Source organism: Peromyscus eremicus, chromosome 16_21 (assembly GCF_949786415.1).
Source record: "Peromyscus eremicus chromosome 16_21, PerEre_H2_v1, whole genome shotgun sequence".
Classification (NCBI taxonomy): Eukaryota; Metazoa; Chordata; class Mammalia; order Rodentia; family Cricetidae; genus Peromyscus; species Peromyscus eremicus.
In genome coordinates this window covers 29,654,114-29,676,507 of record NC_081432.1, presented here as the reverse complement: position 1 = coordinate 29,676,507, position 22,394 = coordinate 29,654,114, and the positions used below count along the sequence as shown (strand labels likewise).

Genomic DNA, 22,394 nt, shown 5'->3' with positions numbered 1-22,394 from the left:
GGCCCTAATCCGGTGTCTGTAGGACCAGAGGAACTGACCATATTTGTGACTGAGTCCATTTTGATTTAAACTTGACTTTGTCTAAAATTGGTTTGTACCTAAGAGCCTGTCCTGTTCCCTAAACAGTAAGTGGGGTTTCTTTGATGCTTTCGAAGACGGTGGCCACAGGGAGATGCATCTGGACCACTCTCCACCCAGTCAGCTTGCAGAATCTGTCATAGATTGCTCATGAGAACTCTGGCAGTGAAACCTAAGACACTCTAGGCTCAGAAAAGAAAGTGCACCCTCCCGGTGCCTCATGGAGCCAACGAGCATTGTGTACAGCCCATGTGCTTACTGCCTTCTGTCTCTCCCACAGCCAAACTCAGGTGGCTCCCAACCAGAAAAGTGTTCTTTTCAGCTCGCTTGACCACAGACAGCAGCTTCACACATCGGCATCAGTAGTTTGGCACATTCAAGAAGGTGGAGGTGAAGAGGGAAGATGGGGGAAGTCTGTTTTATTTTCTCAGGACTCTGAATCGATGAGACAAAAATCAGCTGAAACTTAGCTTTCAACAAAGAAGTATACTAAAGTCAGCTTATATCAGGAGAATGTATGTTGGATTCGGGAGCTCAGTTTGTGCGGCGGGGACTCTCTCTCTCTCGGGTCCTCCTTTTGCTCACCTCCAGCCTCATTAAGTGCCGAATGCTGTTGGCATCTGCTGTCCATGGCTTTCCCTCATGCTCCCTGGAAAGCTTGAGCAACACATGTGTTGCCCCTGGCTCAACAGCGCATGTAGAATGAGCCCTGCCAACCCATGGAGAAAAGCCTTGTGCATGAGAGGGTTTGGAAGTGCTGACCGGGTTCAAACTAGAGTCGCGGTATTATCTATCTTACATGGTCAGTCTGTCCAGATATCCTACAGTTAATGTCTTAGAGTTTCTGTTGCTGTGACAAAACACCATGACCAAAAGAAACTTGGGGAGCAAAGGGTTTATTTCACCTTCTACCTTAAGTGGCCATCAAGGAACACTGCTTACTCGATTGCTTCCCGGAGCAGCATCATCCCTTGTGAGCGGGGCCCACCCATGGTATTAATCAAGAAAATGCCCACAGCTTGCCCACAGGCCTGTCTGCCTGCCAGGGGCATGTTTTTTTCACTTAAGGTTCTCTCTTCCCACATGACTCTTACCTTGTATTGTATTGACAAAACACTAACCAGCACACAGCACATTCAAGGTTTGTCTTTTCACTTATCCTGATGGTTTTGTTGTGGTTGTTAAGTTATTTTAAACTTTGATCTGCAATAGCTGAGTTGATCTTACCAGCATTTACCACAAAACTAGATGCAAATCATGTCATGGTCGGTGATGTGGAAGCCCTCACAAGGCATGTGTTAAATGCTTCTTCTCACATGAAAAATTTTCAGTGGCCACTTCCCTTACTCAAATCTTGTCAAATCTCATGGCCTCTAAATAATAAAGGCCTTTCTTAATTTTTAGTTGACTTTAATAACAGGTCCTGACTCTAATGGAGGAGATCCCCGCACATTAATACCCTTTAATCACAACAGTTTAAATAGTATTCTAAGTGTAAGGAATATTTTTAGTTAAATGTCACTTACGTTACAGATATGATTAGTGACAAAATGCAGTGATTTGCCCCAGAGTTCCCAAAATTCAAGCACATACCATCTGAACGAGTTAGCGTGAATATATTTCAGAACTATCAAATTTGTTTGACACGTTCTTTTAAATCTACAGGGCTCCAGCTGGAAGATGACAGTCAGATCCATGTCTCATAGGTGTTTGTTAAAGCAGCTCTTCATCTTCGGGGTTGGGGGTGCATAGAAGATTTTGACTTTAAAATGACTAACATTAATAATGTATGACATATTCAAACTTTTATTAGAACTCAGTCTTTAGTGTATGTAATGTTATTCAGGAAAGTTAAAATGTGCCTATTATCATCAACAAAAATGTAGCTCAGGACTACAGAGCTAACACCAGGTGCCCAAAAATTGTCACCAACGTGGGAAGTGTAGTCCACCTTTAACTCCAGCTCAGCTGTTAGCCATTTAAAAGGGCGCTGTCTATCCACTCACAGAATAAAAAATACAGTTCCACAGTGCACATTTTATTTTGTACAGGTGACACTGTGGTACAATCTGTGGCCTCTGGGTTTCTAGAGAGGTGGCTTCATTAGGAGCTTGATCGGCTTCTGTAGCAGGCAAACCTTACCCACCTTGGGCAGCTTGGTGCCAGGGAGGGCTGATGCCTAGCCTGGGACAACTTAGCCAGTCCAGTCAGCCCTACGGAGGTTCTAAAACCCTGTGTCGACTGCTGAGCGTATTGTTGATCTCCCTGCTGCCTAGGGTCCTGTGGAGAGGAAGCAGCATTGTAGCTGCTTGCTGGAGGGAGGAAATACCAGGGACACAGGCACTTGGCCTCTGAGTGCCTTGGTAGTATACAACAGGACTCACCACAGCAGGAGCTGGAAAATGCCGCCAGCCAGGCTGCTATGCCCCAAGCTTCTCTGTTCTGCCTCAGTTGAAGTGTTGAAACCTCATCCCACCCCACCCCCCTCTAGGGAGGTGTAAGGCCTTTGAGAGGCCTCAAAAATGGCAAATCGGTATTCTTTTTAAAGAGGCCTTAGGGAAACGGCTTTCCCCTTCCCACCAGTTGAGGATACAGCCAGGAGACCCCACTCTCACTGCTGTGAGACAGGAGGTGGGCCCTCACTCAGTCTGTCAGCTCTGTGATTTTAGACTTCTGACTTCCAGAACTTCAGGAGATTAATTTGTGTTGTCCGTGGTATTGCGTAGTAGCAGGTTATTGCACAGGTGGACCTCTAAGATTTCTTAATTGTAAATGCCACAGCTGTATTTTTCTGTTGGGAGAAGTAAACGCAGGGCCCTGGAACGGTCTGTAAGTATTTTGCTACCATCAGCCCGGTACCATCCTCGTATGCTAATAGATTTCAGAAGATTGAGAGTTTTCTCGGAGCGCAGATCTTCAATGTAGATGTTAAAATCTTGCTCCTAAGACCCGGAAAACAGCATCTTGCCAGTGTTTTGTTTGGGGATTTTTCACTGGGATTTTCTATTCCTCCTTTGTTCTGTTGTTTTTTTTTTTTCCCCATGCCACTGTATTTCAGTTTATGCATTATTGAACAGGCTGTAGGTAAAGCCATTACTTTGCACAAACATGATACGTTACCTGACCCAACATACAGCTTGCTAGCAGTTGGAAAGTTTCTAATGGGCTCTTTCTAGATATTCTCATCCATGTGATTTATGTAAAGCGAGCTGAGACAGCACAACCCACCTGAAAAGCTCACACCCTCAAATCAGTTCTGTGAGGGGTGATTTTATGATCAACATGAGAATTGGAAAGAGGGATGTGTTGTTGAACTCTCACGCAGAGTTTGGTGCAGATAACCAGATATACACTGTGTCTGGGTCAGTATAAGAGAACAGGTTCCAGGCGTGTTTGTTCTGGGTGGGATGTACTGAGGACAACAGGAGGGACCCCACTGTTGGTGCCTGTCTCAGGAGTTGGTTGTTGGAACCCCAGTGAGGAGGATTCTGGAGACAGCACTAGAAAGTACATGTCCCTACACATGTGGTGGAGATGGGGTGAGCAGATGCTCTGGGTATTAGGAGTTCTGGTCTGCCATGTTTACATGGGTTTGCTATTTATAGCGGGTAAATATATGACTTGGGTCCTTTAGAAATGGGTATGAAGGCTTGCCTCTCTCGATGAGGAAATATGTCAGATTCTAGAGAAATTCATAGCACTGTGTTAAAATAGTGAACACATACTGGAGTTCAGATTGTGTTTCTGTTAAAAGTAAAAAAAAAAAAATAGGTGGCGTTGAGTTTAATGAGAGAAGAGGTGGAGTCAGAAGGCACGCTGGAACAGTGCACCCAGAGAGCAAGGGAGTGGGGCTGCCATCGTATGCCTTCTTCGCCTCAAGGCCGGAAGAGCGGGCTGGGAGCTGTCACAGGCCAGTCTGAACCTGGGACTGCAGTTTCTCTTGCAGTCCCTCACACAGGCAGTTAACACCACCGTGCTGTAGGTGCCCAGCTCCCCACTGCCCCCAGCCCCAGGCCACCACTGCTCTCCCTGAGGTCCTCAGCAGTAGAGAGAGGGGGACAGATTAAAGCTTGTTGTGCCAGTATTCAGGGTTTCTTGTCCCTTCTATTTCAGATGACTCTAGCTCTACCGTTGGGCAGGTTCGGGGCAAAGAGAATAGGGGAGGAAAGTGGGTAGATGGGTCCCCTTCTCAGCACCCCGCATGACTTTCCCATGCACGCTCTGCCCACCCAGTGTCTCTCCAGCCTGTCTGTGCCTGCTCTTCTGCCCATACTCCTCACCCATTATTCACGCTGCTTCTTTAATCCTAAAGTCTCCAGGCTCTGCCTGCTTCTGACTGGAGACTCAGGGAACTGTTTTCATCTTCTGCCATCAAAGGAACCACTGACCTCTCCTTTTCTGGCTAGTGGATGGAAGTAAGTTCCTGACACCCCAGTTCGCTCTGACAGAACTGGGCATCTGGTCTGTTATGAATTCAACATGCTATATGATGGGGTGCGCTGATCTGTGCCGCTTCACTGTCTGGGAATGTCCGTCCAGTTCCCCCATCTCTTCCCCATCTTGGTCTCCCCACTTGCTGGGGGAGAATGGGTGAGGGTTGGGATCACATCCATAGCTGAGATAGTGTGACACACCCACCACCACCACACACAGTCTGTACAGCTGCCTCTTGGGTTTCTCTGTCCTGGCCGCTGCCATGAGAATACCTAGTGTCAGAGGCCCAACTCCCAGAGGCTTTCTACACCCTTGGCCTTCAGGCATTGCTGGGATTGTGGATAAGAATCTTTTGAAGAGGACTTCGGACCTCTTGTGACAAAATACTGTTCTGATCAAAGAAATCCAAAACCCTTACTCAGTTAAGAATACCTTGATTCTGGAATACTTACGGGTTTCATATGCATCGTCTGAACTTAGATGCCCTTGACAGACGAAATTGTGTCATTGTCCCCCCCCACACACCCAAATCCAAATGTTGAAATCCTGACCACCCCAGGACCTCTAAACTGGGATTACCTGGAGATGGGGCCTTTAAAATAGCAATTAAAACAAGAATAGTAAGACTTGCCCCAGTGTGGCCTGTACGAGAAGAATGTCACACACAGGGAAGCCTAGGTGAGGATTGAACCGAACCTGGGATTGCAAACCAAGATGTTAAGTAAAGATCTTCAGTAAAGTAGAAATCTAGACTTTGACCTAAACATTCTGACTTGCTCTAATGTAACCCCTGTACGTGAGTCAGACGCTGTGGTCCAAATCGAAGCAGCCGGTGCCATCCATCACCTTAACTGGGTTAGTGTGTTCTCTTTGACCCGTTTGCCTCGTCTCGAATGCTCCTGGCTCTGAGCTGCAGTCAGTGGCACCACTACACGGTGGAGGATGATGGCGACTCGCAGCCCTAACTCTGGACCTGCACCCTGGGCAGAGCAACCCTGGGGGCCAGCCTGCTTATTCTGCAGGTTACAGATGAGAGAACTCAAGTACCCCTGGAGGTCATTCGGTGTCACTGGGAGGAGGGGAGTCTGCAAGGGGCTCCACAGAATGCCCCAAGCAGAGCTGATGGGAGAGTAGTCCCTGAAAAACTTGAGAAGTCCTGCCCCCTGCATCGCATCCCCTGCTCTTAGCCAGTGCACTTTCCTCCCCTAGAATTTTCTGGAGTTCTACATTTTAACTGGGTCAAAAGCTTGCTTAGGTGAGGACTTCTCAAAATTACTCTCCTGCATATGGAAAGGAGTGTGTTTCCCATTACAAGACAGTGTTTACTCACATGTGGCTGAAGAGAGTGTGCACAGGCTAACCACGCTGCTCTCTGAAGATTTTCTTATTCACTTAAACCCACTCCATCCGATGGCTTTTTTGCAACCTGTTCAGTTGATCCGAGGATCCGCTTGCAGGCTTCCCATCACAATCTTCCAAGTCCTGCCTTGGAATCAGTGGATCTTTTACTAATTCGCTCGTCAGTCTGTTGTGGAAAAATTCAGTCCAGTGTATTGTGAGCACAGATGAATTGTGGGTAGGGACGGAAGTCAGAAGGGCCCCACCATGCAGGCAGGTAATACGAGGGCAGTGCATTCAGGGGAGCAGAGAAGGAGGAGTCTCTAAAGCTGGCCATCCTTCTAGGATTTTTCTCTGTTCTTGTTATCTTTGTGTCATAGGCCTGTTGGCACTTGTTGATGGGTAAGTATCAGCTTTTAGTAACTTCGTATCTGTTCAGCCACACAGCTGTACCGTTTTCTTTTCCAGCTGGTCACTGTCATTTGTAACCAGTCTTTGTGATGCCCTGGTAGAAAACAAAACAAAACAAAACACTCCCACGCCCTCAAAGTGTGGGAATGGGCAAGGTGTGCAATGTGTGTGCAGTGCCAACTGAGCCCTCTGCCGTGTCTTCACAGGCCTTGGAAAGACGCGGAGGAAGCCGAGCGCTCGGGATGCATCCCCAACGCCGAGCACCGATGCGGAGTACCCGGCCAATGGCAGCGGTGCTGACCGCATCTACGACCTCAACATCCCCGCCTTCGTCAAGTTCGCCTACGTAGCCGAACGGGAAGATGAGCTGTCCCTGGTGAAGGGCTCCCGCGTCACAGTCATGGAGAAATGCAGCGATGGCTGGTGGCGTGGCAGCTTCAACGGGCAGATCGGCTGGTTCCCCTCCAACTATGTGCTGGAGGAGGCCGATGAGGCCGCAGCCGAGGCCCCCAGCTTCCTGAGTCTTCGTCGGGGCGCCGCGCTGAGCAACGGGCAAGGCACACGGGTGCTGCACGTGGTGCAGACGCTGTACCCCTTCAGCTCGGTCACTGAGGAGGAGCTTAGCTTCGAGAAGGGGGAGACCATGGAGGTGATTGAGAAGCCCGAGAACGACCCCGAGTGGTGGAAATGCAAAAACGCCCGGGGCCAGGTGGGCCTGGTCCCCAAGAACTATGTGGTGGTCCTCAGTGACGGGCCTGCACTGCACCCCACGCACACCCCGCAGATCAGCTACACCGGGCCCTCAGCCAGCGGGCGATTTGCTGGTCGCGAGTGGTACTATGGCAACGTGACACGGCACCAGGCCGAGTGCGCGCTCAATGAGCGGGGCGTCGAGGGCGACTTTCTCATTAGGGACAGCGAGTCCTCGGTAAGTGCCCGGCCGCCCCTCTGCTGGGGCCACGCTGCCAGGAGAAAGCTAAATGCACACAGTTCCCTCACCTGCGAGTTCAGGGACGCAACGCCAGCCCGGGTCTGAGGATGTTCAGTGATCTCACAGTTTTCGTTACAGTTCATTTGCCTGATTCAACACTGTTAAATATCTTACCAAGTCTTACTTACAAGTTAGACTTAGTCATGGACATAACAGAAAACTTATTTTTTTGGGGGGGGGTTCTGATCTTCCGTGGTTTCAGACATCCACTGGAGGTCTTGGAACCTTCCTCAGAAAGGACCACCTATGTGGGTGATGTGACTGGTGTGCCATTCTTTTGTCACGTTCACTGACTATACTTGAAATAACAAAATGGTATTTGAGGGCACATATTAAGATAGATAAATACCATGTTGGCACAGGGTCACTGCTCCCAATTGAACTAAATCTGGGTTGGGTAGACTGAGGTCTCTGCTGCCGTTGGTTTTCCTGGTTGTGGGAAGATGTGGGAGGTGCCTTTCAGCCCTCGGGTGATTTTGGCCCTGTGGTGAGGCTTCCTCTTTCCCAGTTTTAAGATGTGGGCCTCCTTTCCCTTCCTGCTTCCTCCTGGTGCCAATTACAGCTGAGCATGCAGCGGGTTCTCAGTTAGCAGGTGCTGGGGCTTCTGATGCAGCCTTTTGTTGGCTGGTTTGTTTTTCTTTGTAAACCACATCATCCCAAGGTTGTCTTTGCTGCATGCAGCGCCACTGAAAAAGCTCACCTCTGGAAAGCTCTTAAAGTACTTACAAACAGGATTGAAGAGAAACCTGGAGTGCTCGAGGGAGATGAGTAAATGGGGAATGAGGCCACCTGTCTGGTGGCCCGTCCTCCAACAGGTGGCTGCCTGTCGGGGGGTTATGGCTCATTGGGACTATCTGAAAGAACCAGACAGCTTCTCCGCAGGCAGCCTTTCTGTGTGTGCCTCCTGGGAATAACCCATTTTGTCGATCTCTTCCCAGTGACTCTCGGAAAACCTGTAAGCAAGAATTTAGTCCAGCGTGTTCAAGTGTTAACTGGTCCTCCTAGGCTTTGGTTTCCTGTTTTAAGTGCACGGTGTAAGAACAGAAGGCATGTGTTCTGCTCTGCTAGCACAGTGAGCAGTGTGCGCTCCTGCCCCACAGGACTGATCTGAGAGACGAGGTCACGGCCCCTCGTGGAGAGGGGCCACTGAAGTCTGTTCTTTCTAGCGGAAGGGGCATCGAACTAGTGGAAACCGAATCCCTTTATGGTGTCAGCAGCTTTTCAAGGCTGGCCTCAGCCTCAGATGTTCTCAGGCAGGACTCTGAATGCTGACTGCATCTGAAATCTGAACGCTGAGATGTCCTGATCAAGCTTACAGGGTTCATTGTAGCTGGCAGGACTTCTTCACATGGCATTGTTCTCACGCCTTGGAGGCTCTGTGCATGGCTGCCTTGAGATCACATTCTGGGCCTGTGAGGAATTAAGGACAGCGGTGTCTCCCATGCACAGAGTAGGAGTGGGGAAGGCTCTGAAAACCCAATTAGAGTGCAGAATGCCCAGTCCAAGTGCTTGCGAGCCAAATGCTTGATTTGCAGTGGCTTCTCTTGGGAGAGAAGGGGGCAGGAACCACACAGTGGGGAGGTACTAGCCTCATTTATTGACAGATGAGAAAAGGATCCCTTAGGGTTTCTGGTCCAAAAAAGACCTGTTAATTTCCTGTGTCCACATAAGCAACCTTCTTCCCACTGATGGAGGCATTGATTATCTGCAATTTGTTTTAACCCCTTTTATGGACATTTATTCTGCCTTAAGAGGCTGAGGTCAGACAGGCTTTGGTTGCCAGAGGTGTGGGGGCAAAGAAGGCTTTATTGGAATATGTATCATCTCCAGAGACACAGATAGGCCTGCAACTGTGTGCGGTTTCTGTCCCAAAGGTCTTGGAGTTGTTAAGCTGTGTGGCTGTGCCAAGAACCCGTTACAAGGGTCTCCAATTGTGTTGTTTTATCCCCTGATGAAAGAATGGGCCAGGTTCAGATTTACTATCTTGTCTATTCACAGCTCCATTCCGTGTTGGTGAAGGGCCTGTCCTTCATTGTCCTGGTGGACACACGGGTGACTCCCTTGTCTTTTTGAACCTTCTGTTGCCTTGCCCATGTCCTGTGTCATTTTTCCTGTTCTTTGGGGATTTTTCTGGTCAGAGCCTTGTTCTCACAGTCACGCCCAGGTCACACAGAGCATTAATTCAGGATCTAATTGCATGTCATGGGGTTGGGGGATAGAAGGTGTTCCCAGGGGCGTGACTCTACCACAGAACTGAGGCAGATGCATTTGGGCCTGGAGCCTCCATTATGGAAGTGATTGTGGGAAGCCTGACTCCTGAATGGGGAACAGGAGCATGGGGGAAACACATCTTCCTGACAGGTGTCAATTAAAATCTGTCTCAGGGGATTGGAAGATAAGCAAGGCTCTGGACTGATAAATGCCTACTGTTTCTCTCCTTTGACTAATTAAAATCTATCCATATCTGGGTTCACGGAAGTCTGCTTTTGAGGAGAGAAGGGTGTATTGCAAGTAAAATGAACATTGCTTCATCTGTGCCTTCCAGGACTGGGGCTAGGCATTTCAGAGCTCTGTTGGAAGTGGGCTGGACTTGAGGAGTGAACAAACAACCAAGCAGACCCGTTTGTCCCATCCCATTTGACTGTCCCATCCCCAGCTGCGGTCCCCATCATCCTCTCTCTTCTGATCTCTTCTCCTCCCTTGGCTTCTTTTCTTCTCTGTAATGAGCAGTGCTTCTTGAAAGCCAAGGGAGGCACGGTATTATTATGAGAACTAACCTGCCTGATGCAGAACATCCACGGAAGTCCTGCCTGCCCGGGATGGGCATCAAATCCCTAGGTATTTGCCTACATAGATTCTGTAGGGATGCTTACAAGGCTATACTTAAATTAATTTGATTTCTGGCCAGCAGTACAAGCGGTCAGTGTTTGTTGTTGTTGTTCTTTTTCAGTTACAAGACCCCTTGTCCTTGTAGAAGGTACTTGGGAAGCATTGGGTGCAAAGTAAGGAGACATTCTGAAAAGGTGGGGCGGCTGCTGGGTTGATACAGGACAGCATCGGCCAGAGTAGTGTAGGGGTGTTCCCTCTGCAGACTTTGGATCCCCAGAGAGCTAATAATCCCCTCCGGTGCTTTATATGCCGTGATAATAATTAGGCACTAATGTTTGTTGTGTTTCATACTCGTTTCAGGTAGAGAAAAACTCTCGGTTTAAAAAAAAAATTTAATATATTACCACATGAAAAGTCAGGGGTGTTTCGTTTCCCCTTTTAAAACCTATTAATATTACTTGATTAGGAAATAAAAAACTAATGAGTTCTTTGTTTTCAAATTATTACATATTTTAAGTTATTTTTGTGCATATGGATGTTTTACCTTGTGTATGTATGCATATGTGTGGGGTACATTTGGAGGCCAGAAGAGGACATTGGATCCCCTGGAATTGGGGTTACAGAGGGTTGTGAGCCACCATGTGGGCGCTGGGAATGGAACCTGCCTCCTCTGAAAGATTAACAGTGCTCTTAACCTCCGAGTCATCTCTCCAGCCCAACCAAGATCATTGTATTTCTTCTAGAAAGCGTTCTAGCCACATTCTAAGAATACAAGTTGCAACATTTTAAGAATGTATTTCTTAGGGAAACATTTCTAATGACAATTTCATTGACCCATCTATCTAGATGGGGATTCTTACAGTGCAGTTCAGATCCAAATCCCCTCAGGTGCTGTGAATGTCGAGATTACTGCCTTCCCATCCCCTCAGCATTCCTGATCTGGGACATCTGGCGCCCAAGAACTTTCAGTTTGACACAATCCTTGGTGTCCTTGGTGTCCTTGATGCTACCGGTCTCCTGATACTCGGTGTATCTGTTTTGACTGGCCATGCTAGAGATAGAAGCAGGATCTCTCTCCTGTACATGCTTGGTAAGAGTTCCAATGCTGAGCTACATCCTGAGCCCTTATCGTGGGTTGTGGGTGGTTTCGTATATTTTACAGCAGTTATTGAAACACCATTTCTGGATAACACAATATCCTAAGAATGGTAGAAATGTATGAAGGTAGAAATTAGACTTTCTCCTAAAGTTCAATTTTCCATAGAACCCTTACTTAGCCTCTCTTAAGTGAGACTCATGTTTTGAAATGTTCTGTGAGCTTTTTTTAAAAAAAAATTCCTCTCAGTTTTGAAAATAAAGTAGCTATATTTGCCTTGTGTTGGGATTAGAGAACTCAGAAGATCTCTTTGTCAAAGTGTAAGCTGTTTCTGGGTCAGTTTGGAAGACAGGGCAGTCAAGTGAGTTCCTCCAGGGTTTTTTACTGCTAAGCTGCTAGCTTCGCTCCTAACTGAAAAGCAGGTTGCCCTGAGCAGCATCTGTGTTCATCTCTCCCGGTCTTAGGGTTTCTATTGCTGTGATAAGCACCATGACCGAAAGAAACTTGTGGAGGAAATGGTTTATTTAGCTTATACTTCCACATCACAGTCCATTACCAAAGGTTGTCGGATCCAAAACCTGAAGGCTGGGACTGAAGCAGAGGCCACGAAGGGGTGCTGCTTACTGGCTTTCTCTCCCTGATGTGCTCAGCTTGCTTTCTTATAGCACCTGGACCACCAGCCCCCAGGGGTGGCACTGCCAACAGTGAGCTATGTCCTCCCACATCAGTTATCAATTAAGAAAATGCACCACCGTCTTGCCCATTGGCCAGTCTGGTGGGGACATTTATCAATTGAGGCTCCCCCTTCCAAAATAACTCTAGCCTATGTCAAATTGATCTACTAAAATTAGCCAGTACACTCTTTTTTTTCTTGGAGAGGGTGTAATTTTTGTCATGTTTTTTGCTCAGTACCAAATGAAAAATTTTCTAACCGTGACTTATTTTTAAAAAAATTTTTAGTCCAATATATTCTAATCATGCTCTTTCCTCCCCCAAATCCTACCCTTCTTTCTCTCTCTCTTTAGAAAACAAGCAAACAAACAAAATTAAAAAGAAACAAAACACCCATACACTACAAAAACACAAAATCAGAAACCATAATATACATGCAAAAGACCAAAATAACTCCTATAATATGAGACAAAGAGCTCACAAACATACCATTGAGTTCAGTTGTTTTATGTTGACCATCTACTATTGGGCATGAGGTTTACCCTTAAGTAAGTGTGCTTAATATACCCAGGGAGACTCCATTGGAGAAAGCTCATTTTTTTTTCCTTTGAAGTGGATGTATTTGCAGATAGCTTCTTGGTTGAGGGTAGGACCCTGTGTCCACTTTCTCCTCTCAGTGGTAGGGCCCCATCTGGCTTGAATTTGCGTAGGCCTTGTTTGTGCTGCGACAGTCTTTGAGAGTTCAGGTACGCTTCTGTGTCTAGAAGGCAATGTTTCCTAAGAGTCTTCATCCTAACCTTTAGTTCTTACATTCTTTCTACCTCCTCTTCTGCAGACCTCCCCAACCCTGAGAGGAAGAGTTTGATGAAGTACTGGGTGTTCCAGAATCTCTCACTCTCTGCGTATTATCCATTTGTAGGTCTCTATTAGTTAGTATCCACTGAGGAAGCTTTTCTGATGATGGCTGAGCAAGGAACTGATCTGTGGGTATAGCAGTGTGTCAATTGGAGTCACTTTATTGCTATGTTCCTTTGGCACAGTGGTTCCCAACCTTCCTGATGCTGTGACCTTTTAATACAGTTCCTCATGTTGTGGTGACCCCCTAACCATAAAATTATTTTTGTTGCTACTTCATACCTGTAATTTTGCTACTGTTATGAATTGTAACGTAAATATTTTTGGAGATAGAGAGTTGCCAAAAGGGTCGTGACCCACAGGTTGAAAACCACTGCAGTTTAGCAGAACAATAGGATTTGGGTTTCCCCTGAGCTCATGTCCTATCCAGTCACAAGTTCGTGACCACCTAAAGCAGTGGCCAAGCATGAGTTCATCTCATGGAATGGACCTCAAATCCAATCATACAATGGTTGGTTACTCCTGCAATGCTTATACCACTATTGCATCAGCATATCTTGCGGGCAGGTCGCCATTGCAGATGGCAGGGTTTATGACTGGCTGGATGATTACCTTTCTCCTCCTGTAATGTGCAGAGTATTTTCCAGTACCAGGACCACTACTCAGTAGGCGTAAAGCCTCTATTAGGTGCCAGCTCAACTTCTCTGTGTTCGGTGTGATATGTAAATGTTGTTTTCAGCAATAGGGACCTTACCATTGACTCTTAAACTTACCAGGCTGTACACACGTTTAGAATGGGCTCTTTTTCTAAGATCCATTGCTCATAGCCTGACTGCTTGCCCCACTCTCAGGTGAGCTAGGGCCCTTGGAGGTAGACTGCACTTCACCAGCCTTTGGCCTTCAGTGCTTACTTTAAAACAGACGGCACACCATTGTCTAGGACCTGTGAAAGGACATGACAAGTATGGGAGGCTAACTCTTACGCAAAGATGGCTTATCGTGTACATGCACATACTCCAAACTCCAGGCTTTCTGGTCCCAATATTTTGAGCGAAGGATGCTAGATCTGCAGAGCTGAATCCATGCTGACCTTTATGAGTGAAATGTAGATCTAAGGGAATGTAGAAAATATAGAACACCCTACAACACTTGGGAATCACAATATGTCTGTGAGATGACTCATCTGAGCCAGTAGTTGTCTGCACTGTGGTGGAAAAACATCCCTTGCTCTTCATCATCGCCTACAAGTGGCCTTTTGGTTGTCCCAGCAATGTGTCTAGCTCCCATGTATCTCATATTCTCACCTCGATCAGTTTCTCCAGCTTGGCTTTGGCCTGCCCAGACGTCAGTACAAATGTGGAGAACCAAAACACCGTCTCTACCCCCTGCAGCTCAACATGACCACCATCTTGGCAAACAAGTATCTTCCCAATCTCTTTCTGGCTACCTTTCCTTCTGAAAAGTCTTGGCTGGCTTGCAGGCTTGACTAGGAGCGTTTTCCATCCCCCTGCATGCCCCTTTCAATGAGGGTTAACACAAGGATAGGTCAGGGACACTTTACTCTGGCTGCCTGGCGTAGCAATGAAGCCTGAGATGGAGATGGAGACCTTTCTTTGCCACACAGAGGAATTATAAGAGTTCAGCTTGTCTACTGGCAATCCCACACACATACTGCTTAAAGTAGTCTTGAGATGAAATCATAGCAACAGTGTGCCTTGGAACATGTTTGTCTTTAACAGAGCACATGCAGAGCAGTGCAGACTGAGGGTGAGTGGGTCTGTGGACCAGCAGGACCATGCTTGCCCTTCTGCTTGGCTTTCTGCTGTGAAGAACGGGGAGTGGATGTTCTTAAGCGGAGGGTCCCCGTCTCACAGGTGAGAAGCCACATCAATGTCCTTTCAGGAGTTCTTTGCCATTTCCCATCAAAATACCACAGGAAATGTTAATGCTTAGTTATAAAATAACTTCATTGTAAGGCACTTGTAGATAAAACCATCAATCACACAGCGTGTTCAAGGCGGCCGCTCAAACACTTTGCCTGGGTCCACACTCTAACCGTGTCATCTGGATGAGCTGCCATACCCTTCAGAGCCGTCCTGAAGCGGTGCAGCCTCACTTACAATTTTCCACATTCCCTGTTGCTTACCTTTTTACAGACTTAGCATCCACTAAAAAGAAAGAACTACGGCAGAATTGAAACTAGCAGAATAATTAGCTCTGCTCCCTCTTTCACAGCTTGTCCCTTTGCCTGCATTCCACCACAGTGTGTGATAAGTGTCACCTGCTCCAGAGAGACACAGTGGCTCCAGCAACCACAGTCAGTGTCCCTAGGATATTTGAAAGGTGGGCAAAGAGGTGACTCATAGCATGAGCTAGGAAGTCCAGAGATTCCCTGATGCCTAGGGCCATCTTTCAGCTCTCTCCTGGTCCCTAAGAAAACCTGAAAGGGTCACCAGCCGGCTCAAGTGGCCTAAGGCAAAAGCTCTGTCTGGTCTCCAGGCACCACCACAGGAGGACTGCACCTCCTCCCCATGACTTCCCCTGTTTTTCCTGGCCACTGCTGGTGGCTTCTGTGGTAGGAAAGGAACAGCCTCCCCACCCATTGTGATGCTTCCGTTTCCTGGAGTCCCATCAGAGTTTCACAGATCTTCTGTAGATCATCACTTAATCTTTATTTTTGTGTGTGTATGTGGTGAAACGTCTTCAAGACCAAATTGGCTGTTTCAACAGTTTTTAAGTGTGCGGTTCAGTCAGGGGATACTTTTCCCATCCTTCTGCAGCTGTCAATCTTCAGGGCTTTGTTGCTGTCCCAAAGTGAAACTCTGTCCCCATTGAACACCCACTCCCTAACTGTCCTCTTCCCTGGAATTCCCTTCCCACTCTCTGTAGTTTTTGTACTTAGGGGCCTCTTATAAGTGGAATTGTACAGTGGTTGTCTGTCTGTGCCTGGTTTATTTCACTTCTGATGTCCTCCGAGTTCTTCTGTGTTGTAGCAATGTTTTAGAAGTTGTCTTTCTTTAAAGCTGAGTAATATTCCATCTTATATATCCATTCATCTGGTGATAAACTTTTAAAGTGTTTCCAGTTTTTGTTTTTTATTAATGCTGCTGTGATTGTGGGTATATAACTATTTCTACTTTGAATTCTTTTGTGTATGCCCTTTGGTAGGTTTGCTGAATCAAATGGTAAACCTGTTGATTTTTTGAAGACATGCATTTGTTTTCTAGAGTGATTACACCGTTTTCCATCTCTACCAGCAGTGCATGGGAACTCAAATTCTCCATCTTTGGCAACATTTATTGCTTTAAAAAATCAAAACGAACAAGAAACAGTCTAATGAATGTAGAGTGGTTTTGGCCTTTAGCCTTTGCCAACCTTGTATGTGTGTAGTGTGTCTACATGTTCCTGTGGGTGCATGTAACCTGTTAACAGTGGATGTCTTTCTCAATTGTTTTGAGCTAGTCTGTTGAAACAGAGTCTTTCACTGAATCCAGAACTCATATGTTCAGCCAGACTCCTTGTCTCCATCCCCCAAGCTCTAGAGCTCCATGTATACCACCATGTCGGACTTTTTTTTTTATACCCAGTGTGGGTTCTGGGGATCCAAACACGTTGCTCATGCTTACGTGGCAAGCACCTGACCCACAGCCACAAGCTTGTCCCTCAGCTTAACTTTGGCGTGCATTCACTCAGAGTGGCTTTCACCATGTTTTGTTGTATTTCTCCTTAGAGTCTTTCACTTTGGGGGGTGTTTCTTAATTCCCTGCCACTTAATAAAGCCTGGAAGTCATGGCAGGAGCGACAGGGTAGGAAGGTAGCATTTTCAACGTGCCGTGGAGTCTGCTGCACACGTTAGTTTTAGTGTGTGGTGACCACAGTGGAATCCCATGCATGCCCTCCTGCATGCATTCTGCTTTCACTTTTTGAAGTTCTAGTTACACGATAAGCATCAGGCATGGAATAGAATCCACTGCAGGGGCTTCAGCAAAAGGGACCGCCCTGGGGAAGTGCCTCAGAGCTTCATGACAATGCTTCTTAGACACACAGCATCATCGTCAGCCACAAAACTGTCTAGAAATGCAGAGTACCGGGTCCCTCCCCCAGTGACTCTGATGTTGGGATTTGAGAAGTCCCGCCTCATCAGATATAAGCTTGTTTGAAGCCACCTGAACAGTGTTTATTTTATGGAAAATTATAGCTGATTGTCATTTAAACTGGGCGTAGTGGCTCACAATTGTCCCAGCACTCAGAAGGCTGACATAGGAAGATCACCAAGAGTTTGAGGCCAGCCTGGGCTACATGGTAGGTTCCAGGTCAGCCTGAACTACAGGGCATGTCCCTTAGTTCCAAACAGTGAAACAGTATGGAAAGACAAAGAAGGACAATATTCTTGAAGTCTGTCCAGTAGAATATTGTATTGGGGGAAATTTATTGGGGACGGGGGAGATGCAGAAAAGGATAAACACATACTGGTCCTGTCTGAAGATGATCTTGAGAGCTCTGCTCAGCAGTTCCTGAGTTTTAGGCAGGTAGGACATTGATGTTATTCTCTAGTTGAGGATTGGTTTTCCTTATTAAAATAAGCGTCTCTCACACTAATGAAATGCATGCTTGGTGTTGCCCATAGGTTTCCTTTAGGCCTATGGAGTAAATAGAGGCTTGGAGGCAGGAGAAGATAATCTTATATAAACACAAGTGCCACCAGCATTGGTGGAGACACTTTAGTCAGTTGTGACTTAAAAATGGGCTACATTGGACAACCAGGAAAAGTGGAGAACAGTGGGGATATTAGTCGTTAGAGCCCATTTTTACCTATCACACATTCATTCTTCATTTGGGGATCACTGAACCCCTTCTTTAGACAAAAGATGTTTACCCTACTGATGTAGAAAGAAAAAAGTTTCCATTTCCCAAATGAAAAGGGCTGGGCATGTAGAGATTGATAAGAAACCAATAGACTGCCCTCTCTTTGGAACAGAGGGAATATCAACATATGTGCACCCTGGAGATGGCAGAGCTCCATGGTCGCCAGACCAACAGCAGTAGCGTCATCTGGAGACTTTACAAAGGGAGGTTCTCAGGTCTGCTCCAGAAACATAAACTCACCCAGGGCAGAACCAGGCCATAAAAACAAAAAGAAAAGAAAATCCAGAATCTAAAATACTTCTGTTCTTCAATATTTTGAGAGGCAATGAAGAACTGTACCATGAAGGGATGTCTGCTAGTGTAGCTCATTTTCAGATTGCCTGAGGAACATCTCCTCAATTTGAATTAAGAACACTCCAGACTCCCCGGCACTCCTGCTTAGCATGAGTTGATTGTGTGTCCTTGACTTTACGGTTTCCGCTCAAGAAGCCCATGAAATTAAAAATCCCCTTCCCCGTAGCATCATTGTACTGCTGTACCGTAACAAGCCCACACACGTCATGGTGTCAAATTAAGGATCTCAGATTAAAAGCAAATTTCCCTGTTTGGAAAGTCCCATTAATTAACAAACACCAGGCATATCATATACCTACTCTACAGTCATCCCCAGCTAGCCCCCTGAAAACAAGGCTCCGTGGACGTGGCTGATTAAGGAATCATCCACGTAGGGCAGTCTGGCTCCTGGCAAGCTGACACAGGGAAAGCACCCCCATCTTAGCTCAGAACAGACATACTTGCAGAATATTAATCGTGAGGAGCCTGGAACTAAAATACAACCCCCCGAAAGAGAACCTGGAGACACTGGGAGAGGGTTGAGCAGCTCCCAACTTGTATATGTCCTTGTACGCAACTGTCTGAGGACTGCTTGGTGCCCAGGCTGGTGAGCAGACTGTGTGCCTGTTGGGTAATACCTGGTGTTCACTTTCCAAGTGGGCCACAGAGAAAGCTGAGGCTAACTTGTAACTATCTGTAGCTATCTTGGTTATCAGGTCAGTGGTTGGGGTATCACTGGTTACATTCAAATAACCCTGTTTAATACTAGCATCAGAAGGCACTAACCGTGGTACCGGCAATTTGAATATTCCAAGAGTAAACCAGCTGCAGTGTGCAGCATTCTTGGGGGTCTGGGAGCATAACCGCTATTGTAGATGGTATGGCTTGGACTGGTTGGCATGCTTCTAACTTGTGTCCATCTCTAACTATGTTGGTTATCGGGTCCACGGTTGGGATATCATATCATTCCGTTCATGTAACCCTGTTTAATATTGACATCAGAAGATGTCAGGAACAGTGATCCTGGCAGTTTGAATATTCCAAAAGAGAGCAAACTGCAGCTTTTAGCATTACTGGGGTTCCTAGAGCATAAAAAGGTCTGTCTGCTGTAGATGTTGTCATGGGACTGGTTGGCATGCTTACCTGTGACATCAGAGTTCCATGATCCTTTGAAGAAAGTGTCAGGTTCTGTGTCTTGCCCACCCAGGGGCTCATGCATGACCCTGATACTAAAAACCTCTACCCTGAGGCCCATCTCTTGCTGGGCCTCCTCCCAGTTATCCAGTCCTGGATATAGCATGGAGATACAACATAAATTCACACTGCAGTCAGTTGTCATCCTTTCTTCGAGCAGCAGTGGCTGGTGGGTGAACCTGCTGCCCACTAAGTTTGAACTGCCCCAGGCTCCTAACCTAGAATGGCTAATGGCAAGCATGGGCTCCTTGTCTGCAGTACTTGCCGACCCCATCAAATAAGCTGTTGGGCTTTGTGAACTTTGCGTAAAGGACCTGCTGGGAAAGAGGACTGGCTCCTGGCTCCTGAGTAGCAGCAAGTCCCCAGGGATGAGAAAAAGCAGGGGCAAGCTTTGAAGGTCCTCTCATGGGTGTTCACTTACTGCTTCAGGGTGAGTCCTGAGGGGCAGCCTGACTCTGCCATGGCAAGCAGGCTTTAGAGGGACGTTGGAGCTTTTGAGAATATCCTTTAGGGAATGGCTAACCAAGGGACAGAGGACAGTTCGAGAAGACCGTAAGTAGAAGTGAAAGGGGTCTTCACTTCCTCCTGAGCCACACTGCCCCTATAGTGCCACAGAATGACAGGTCCTCCTTTCTCTACAATAGCACACTGCCAGCAAAGCCCCTGCCACCCATAACTCAGCTTGAGCTCCTCTTCAGGCCTTTCCTGGCTCCACCACAAGGGTGCGAACATACTCATATGTACACTTATATATTCACACACACACACAGATGTATGCATGCTTCACATTCCGATTTACTCTTACATACAACTTTCATAAATGCACGTCTTCCTTCATACACACAAAGCACACACCTAAAAAAGTTGTCTCCTAGCTCATGAGCTCATGAAGATGCTTTTTCTTTATAGAAGGTAGCATAGAAGTTTGCAATGATGGACTGACCTCCATATTCACCCTCCTTACCGAGTGTCGTTTAGAGTCATCTGCACATAGGCAGGACATGGGCTGCCTGGTACATAGTCAACATTTAGAAAAACATGGAATCAGTTGATACATCCATTCAGTATCATTCCTGCTGGCTTTCAGTAAGTGGACAGGATGACCAGTTTTTACTAAAAATACTAGCATATCCCAAAATATACTGAAGTAAGTAAGGAACTGAACTCATCGCAGAATTTAGACTTTGCTCATTGAAATCTGCTTGAACCACCATGGAGCCATCCCTGGGACATAGCCAACTGTTTAAAACACACCCACGCTGCCCCACTGCCTTGACGGTATCCGTTGTTTAAAAGAGCTTAAATTCTAATAGAAATCCAAAGAAACACCTCCCGTTTTCCTGCCTGCATAAAAGCCATTTTGAATAGTTCCCAGTTTGTCAGAAATCATTTGGGGAAATGGAAATCTCAGGGTTCTTCTGCCTCAAGGTTAACCCAGCTGTCATTCTCTCTATAATGAGTTCCTACTTGTCAGAGACCCGGAGTGCATTTATCCCTGGAATCCTTGTGAAGCAGAATTTCATTAGTGTTTGATTGAGAACTGGAAAGCCCTGGGCTGCCGGTCAGTCTGAGGACTGCGACTGTGGCTGCGCTGCGCTGCTCTGGGTGAACTGCAGCGCTCATTGGGGCAGACCCCGGTCTCCACGGTGCCTACCCTGCTGGTAACTCCCTTTTGCTTCCTCCCCCAGCCCAGTGACTTCTCTGTGTCTCTCAAAGCGTCAGGGAGGAACAAGCACTTCAAGGTGCAGCTTGTGGACAGCGTCTACTGCATTGGGCAGCGGCGGTTCCATAGCATGGACGAGCTCGTGGAGCACTACAAGAAGGCCCCCATCTTCACCAGCGAACACGGGGAGAAGCTCTACCTCGTCCGGGCCCTGCAGTGAAGACAGCCATCGGCCTCTCCGTGCCCTGCCCACTGTGGGCCTCGCTGCCACCTCCGCCTCCCAGAGCCCAGTGCTGCCAGCCACCTCCACCCATGCGGCCTGGATCACCTCCGTGACCCGGTCTGTCCTCCTCTGCAGCCTTGTCGGTTGACCATAGCTACCCAGGCCCTCACAGCCATGCCCATGGCCACCACCTTCTGGCCACCTTCAGGTAGTGAGGGTCAAAGGGAGCAAAGCTGCTCACTTTTTTTTTCCTTTATAATTGGAAGCAGTTTGTTTAAATCCTTCACACACACACACACACACACACACACACACACACACACACACACACACAGTAAAGAGATTGAGGCTTATTCGAAGGGCAGAAAGTCTGTATGTCGTGAGTACGTGACCTTTAGCACACTCCGAGAGCGGTGTCCACGGGTGCTCGGTGCCTCCCATCAGCCATGCTGGTCCAGGGCCTGCATTTTAATTTTTTAAAATTTTTTTGTGGCTCCAAGCTCTGCAGGAGTCCAAGAATGTGCGGATAGCAATACTGGAAACCCTGGAGGAGGTGGTGGTGAGGGAACTGCCCAGTGCCTTTGAGGCTGTGCTTGCAATAAAAGGGTTTTTTGGGGGTCTGCAGAAGAGGCGAGGCAGAAGGAAGGAAACTCGGGTAACGTAACCCAAGGTGTGCCATCCACATAGTGCTTTTTCCCTCTTGCCCTTTGGCTTGTTTGAATTTCACGATTATGTATTTAATTCTCAAAGTAATATGTATCTGTCTGTAGCTGTTTGTTGACACTAATAACAGATGATTAAGGAAAACAGCTGGTCTCTCGGGAAGGGGAGCTACCAATACTTTATACATACACACTATATTATATATATATATATAATATATGTATATTATATATATATTATTTGCTTTACAGGGAAAATTTTTCAGGGTTTACAAAAGAGTATGTGATTGGTAGTAACAGAATGTTTATGAAGAAATTGCATTTTCTTTTTTTTCCTTTACATTTGAACTTCTTTATAGTTTGACTAGAGAGTCTTGAGATGGCACATTCCTACAATTGAAGAAGGGGTCTTGAGATCCCCTAAACTTGCATACCCCGTTTTTTGAACATTGTAATAAAAAAAAAGTATCATGACAAAGCTGTGTGTGTGTAATTTGGAAGACTTGACTCTCTTCTGGGGAAGGGACAGCTACAGGAGTCACGGAAAACCCATGACAAAAGGAAGATGGCTTATTGAGTCCAGTGCCTGCTGCCCAAGCATGAGGACCCAAGTTCAGATCCTCAGCACCCACAGAAAATCAAGTGTTGGTCACGTGTATCTAACCCTAGCACTAAAGACAGCCCCAGGGCTCACTGGTTAGGCATTCTAAACAGTCCATGTGCGTTGGGCTCAGAAACCCTGTCTCCAA

At 46.9% G+C, this 22,394-nt stretch overlaps 1 protein-coding gene across 2 annotated transcripts in view; it reads left to right on the top strand.

The window, feature by feature from the left end:
- The window catches only part of Nck2 (NCK adaptor protein 2), a 128,953-nt gene extending 106,830 nt beyond the window's left edge, over positions 1–22,123 (top strand). For both annotated transcript variants that reach the window (XM_059244179.1, XM_059244178.1), the window contains 2 exons: positions 6,468–7,189; positions 20,786–22,123. In XM_059244179.1, coding sequence (XP_059100162.1) covers positions 6,468–7,189; positions 20,786–20,980 — 917 coding nt within the window. In that variant the 3' untranslated portion in view covers positions 20,981–22,123. The remainder of the gene's footprint in view (positions 1–6,467; positions 7,190–20,785) is intronic.
- The last annotated feature ends 271 nt before the right edge of the window (positions 22,124–22,394 follow it).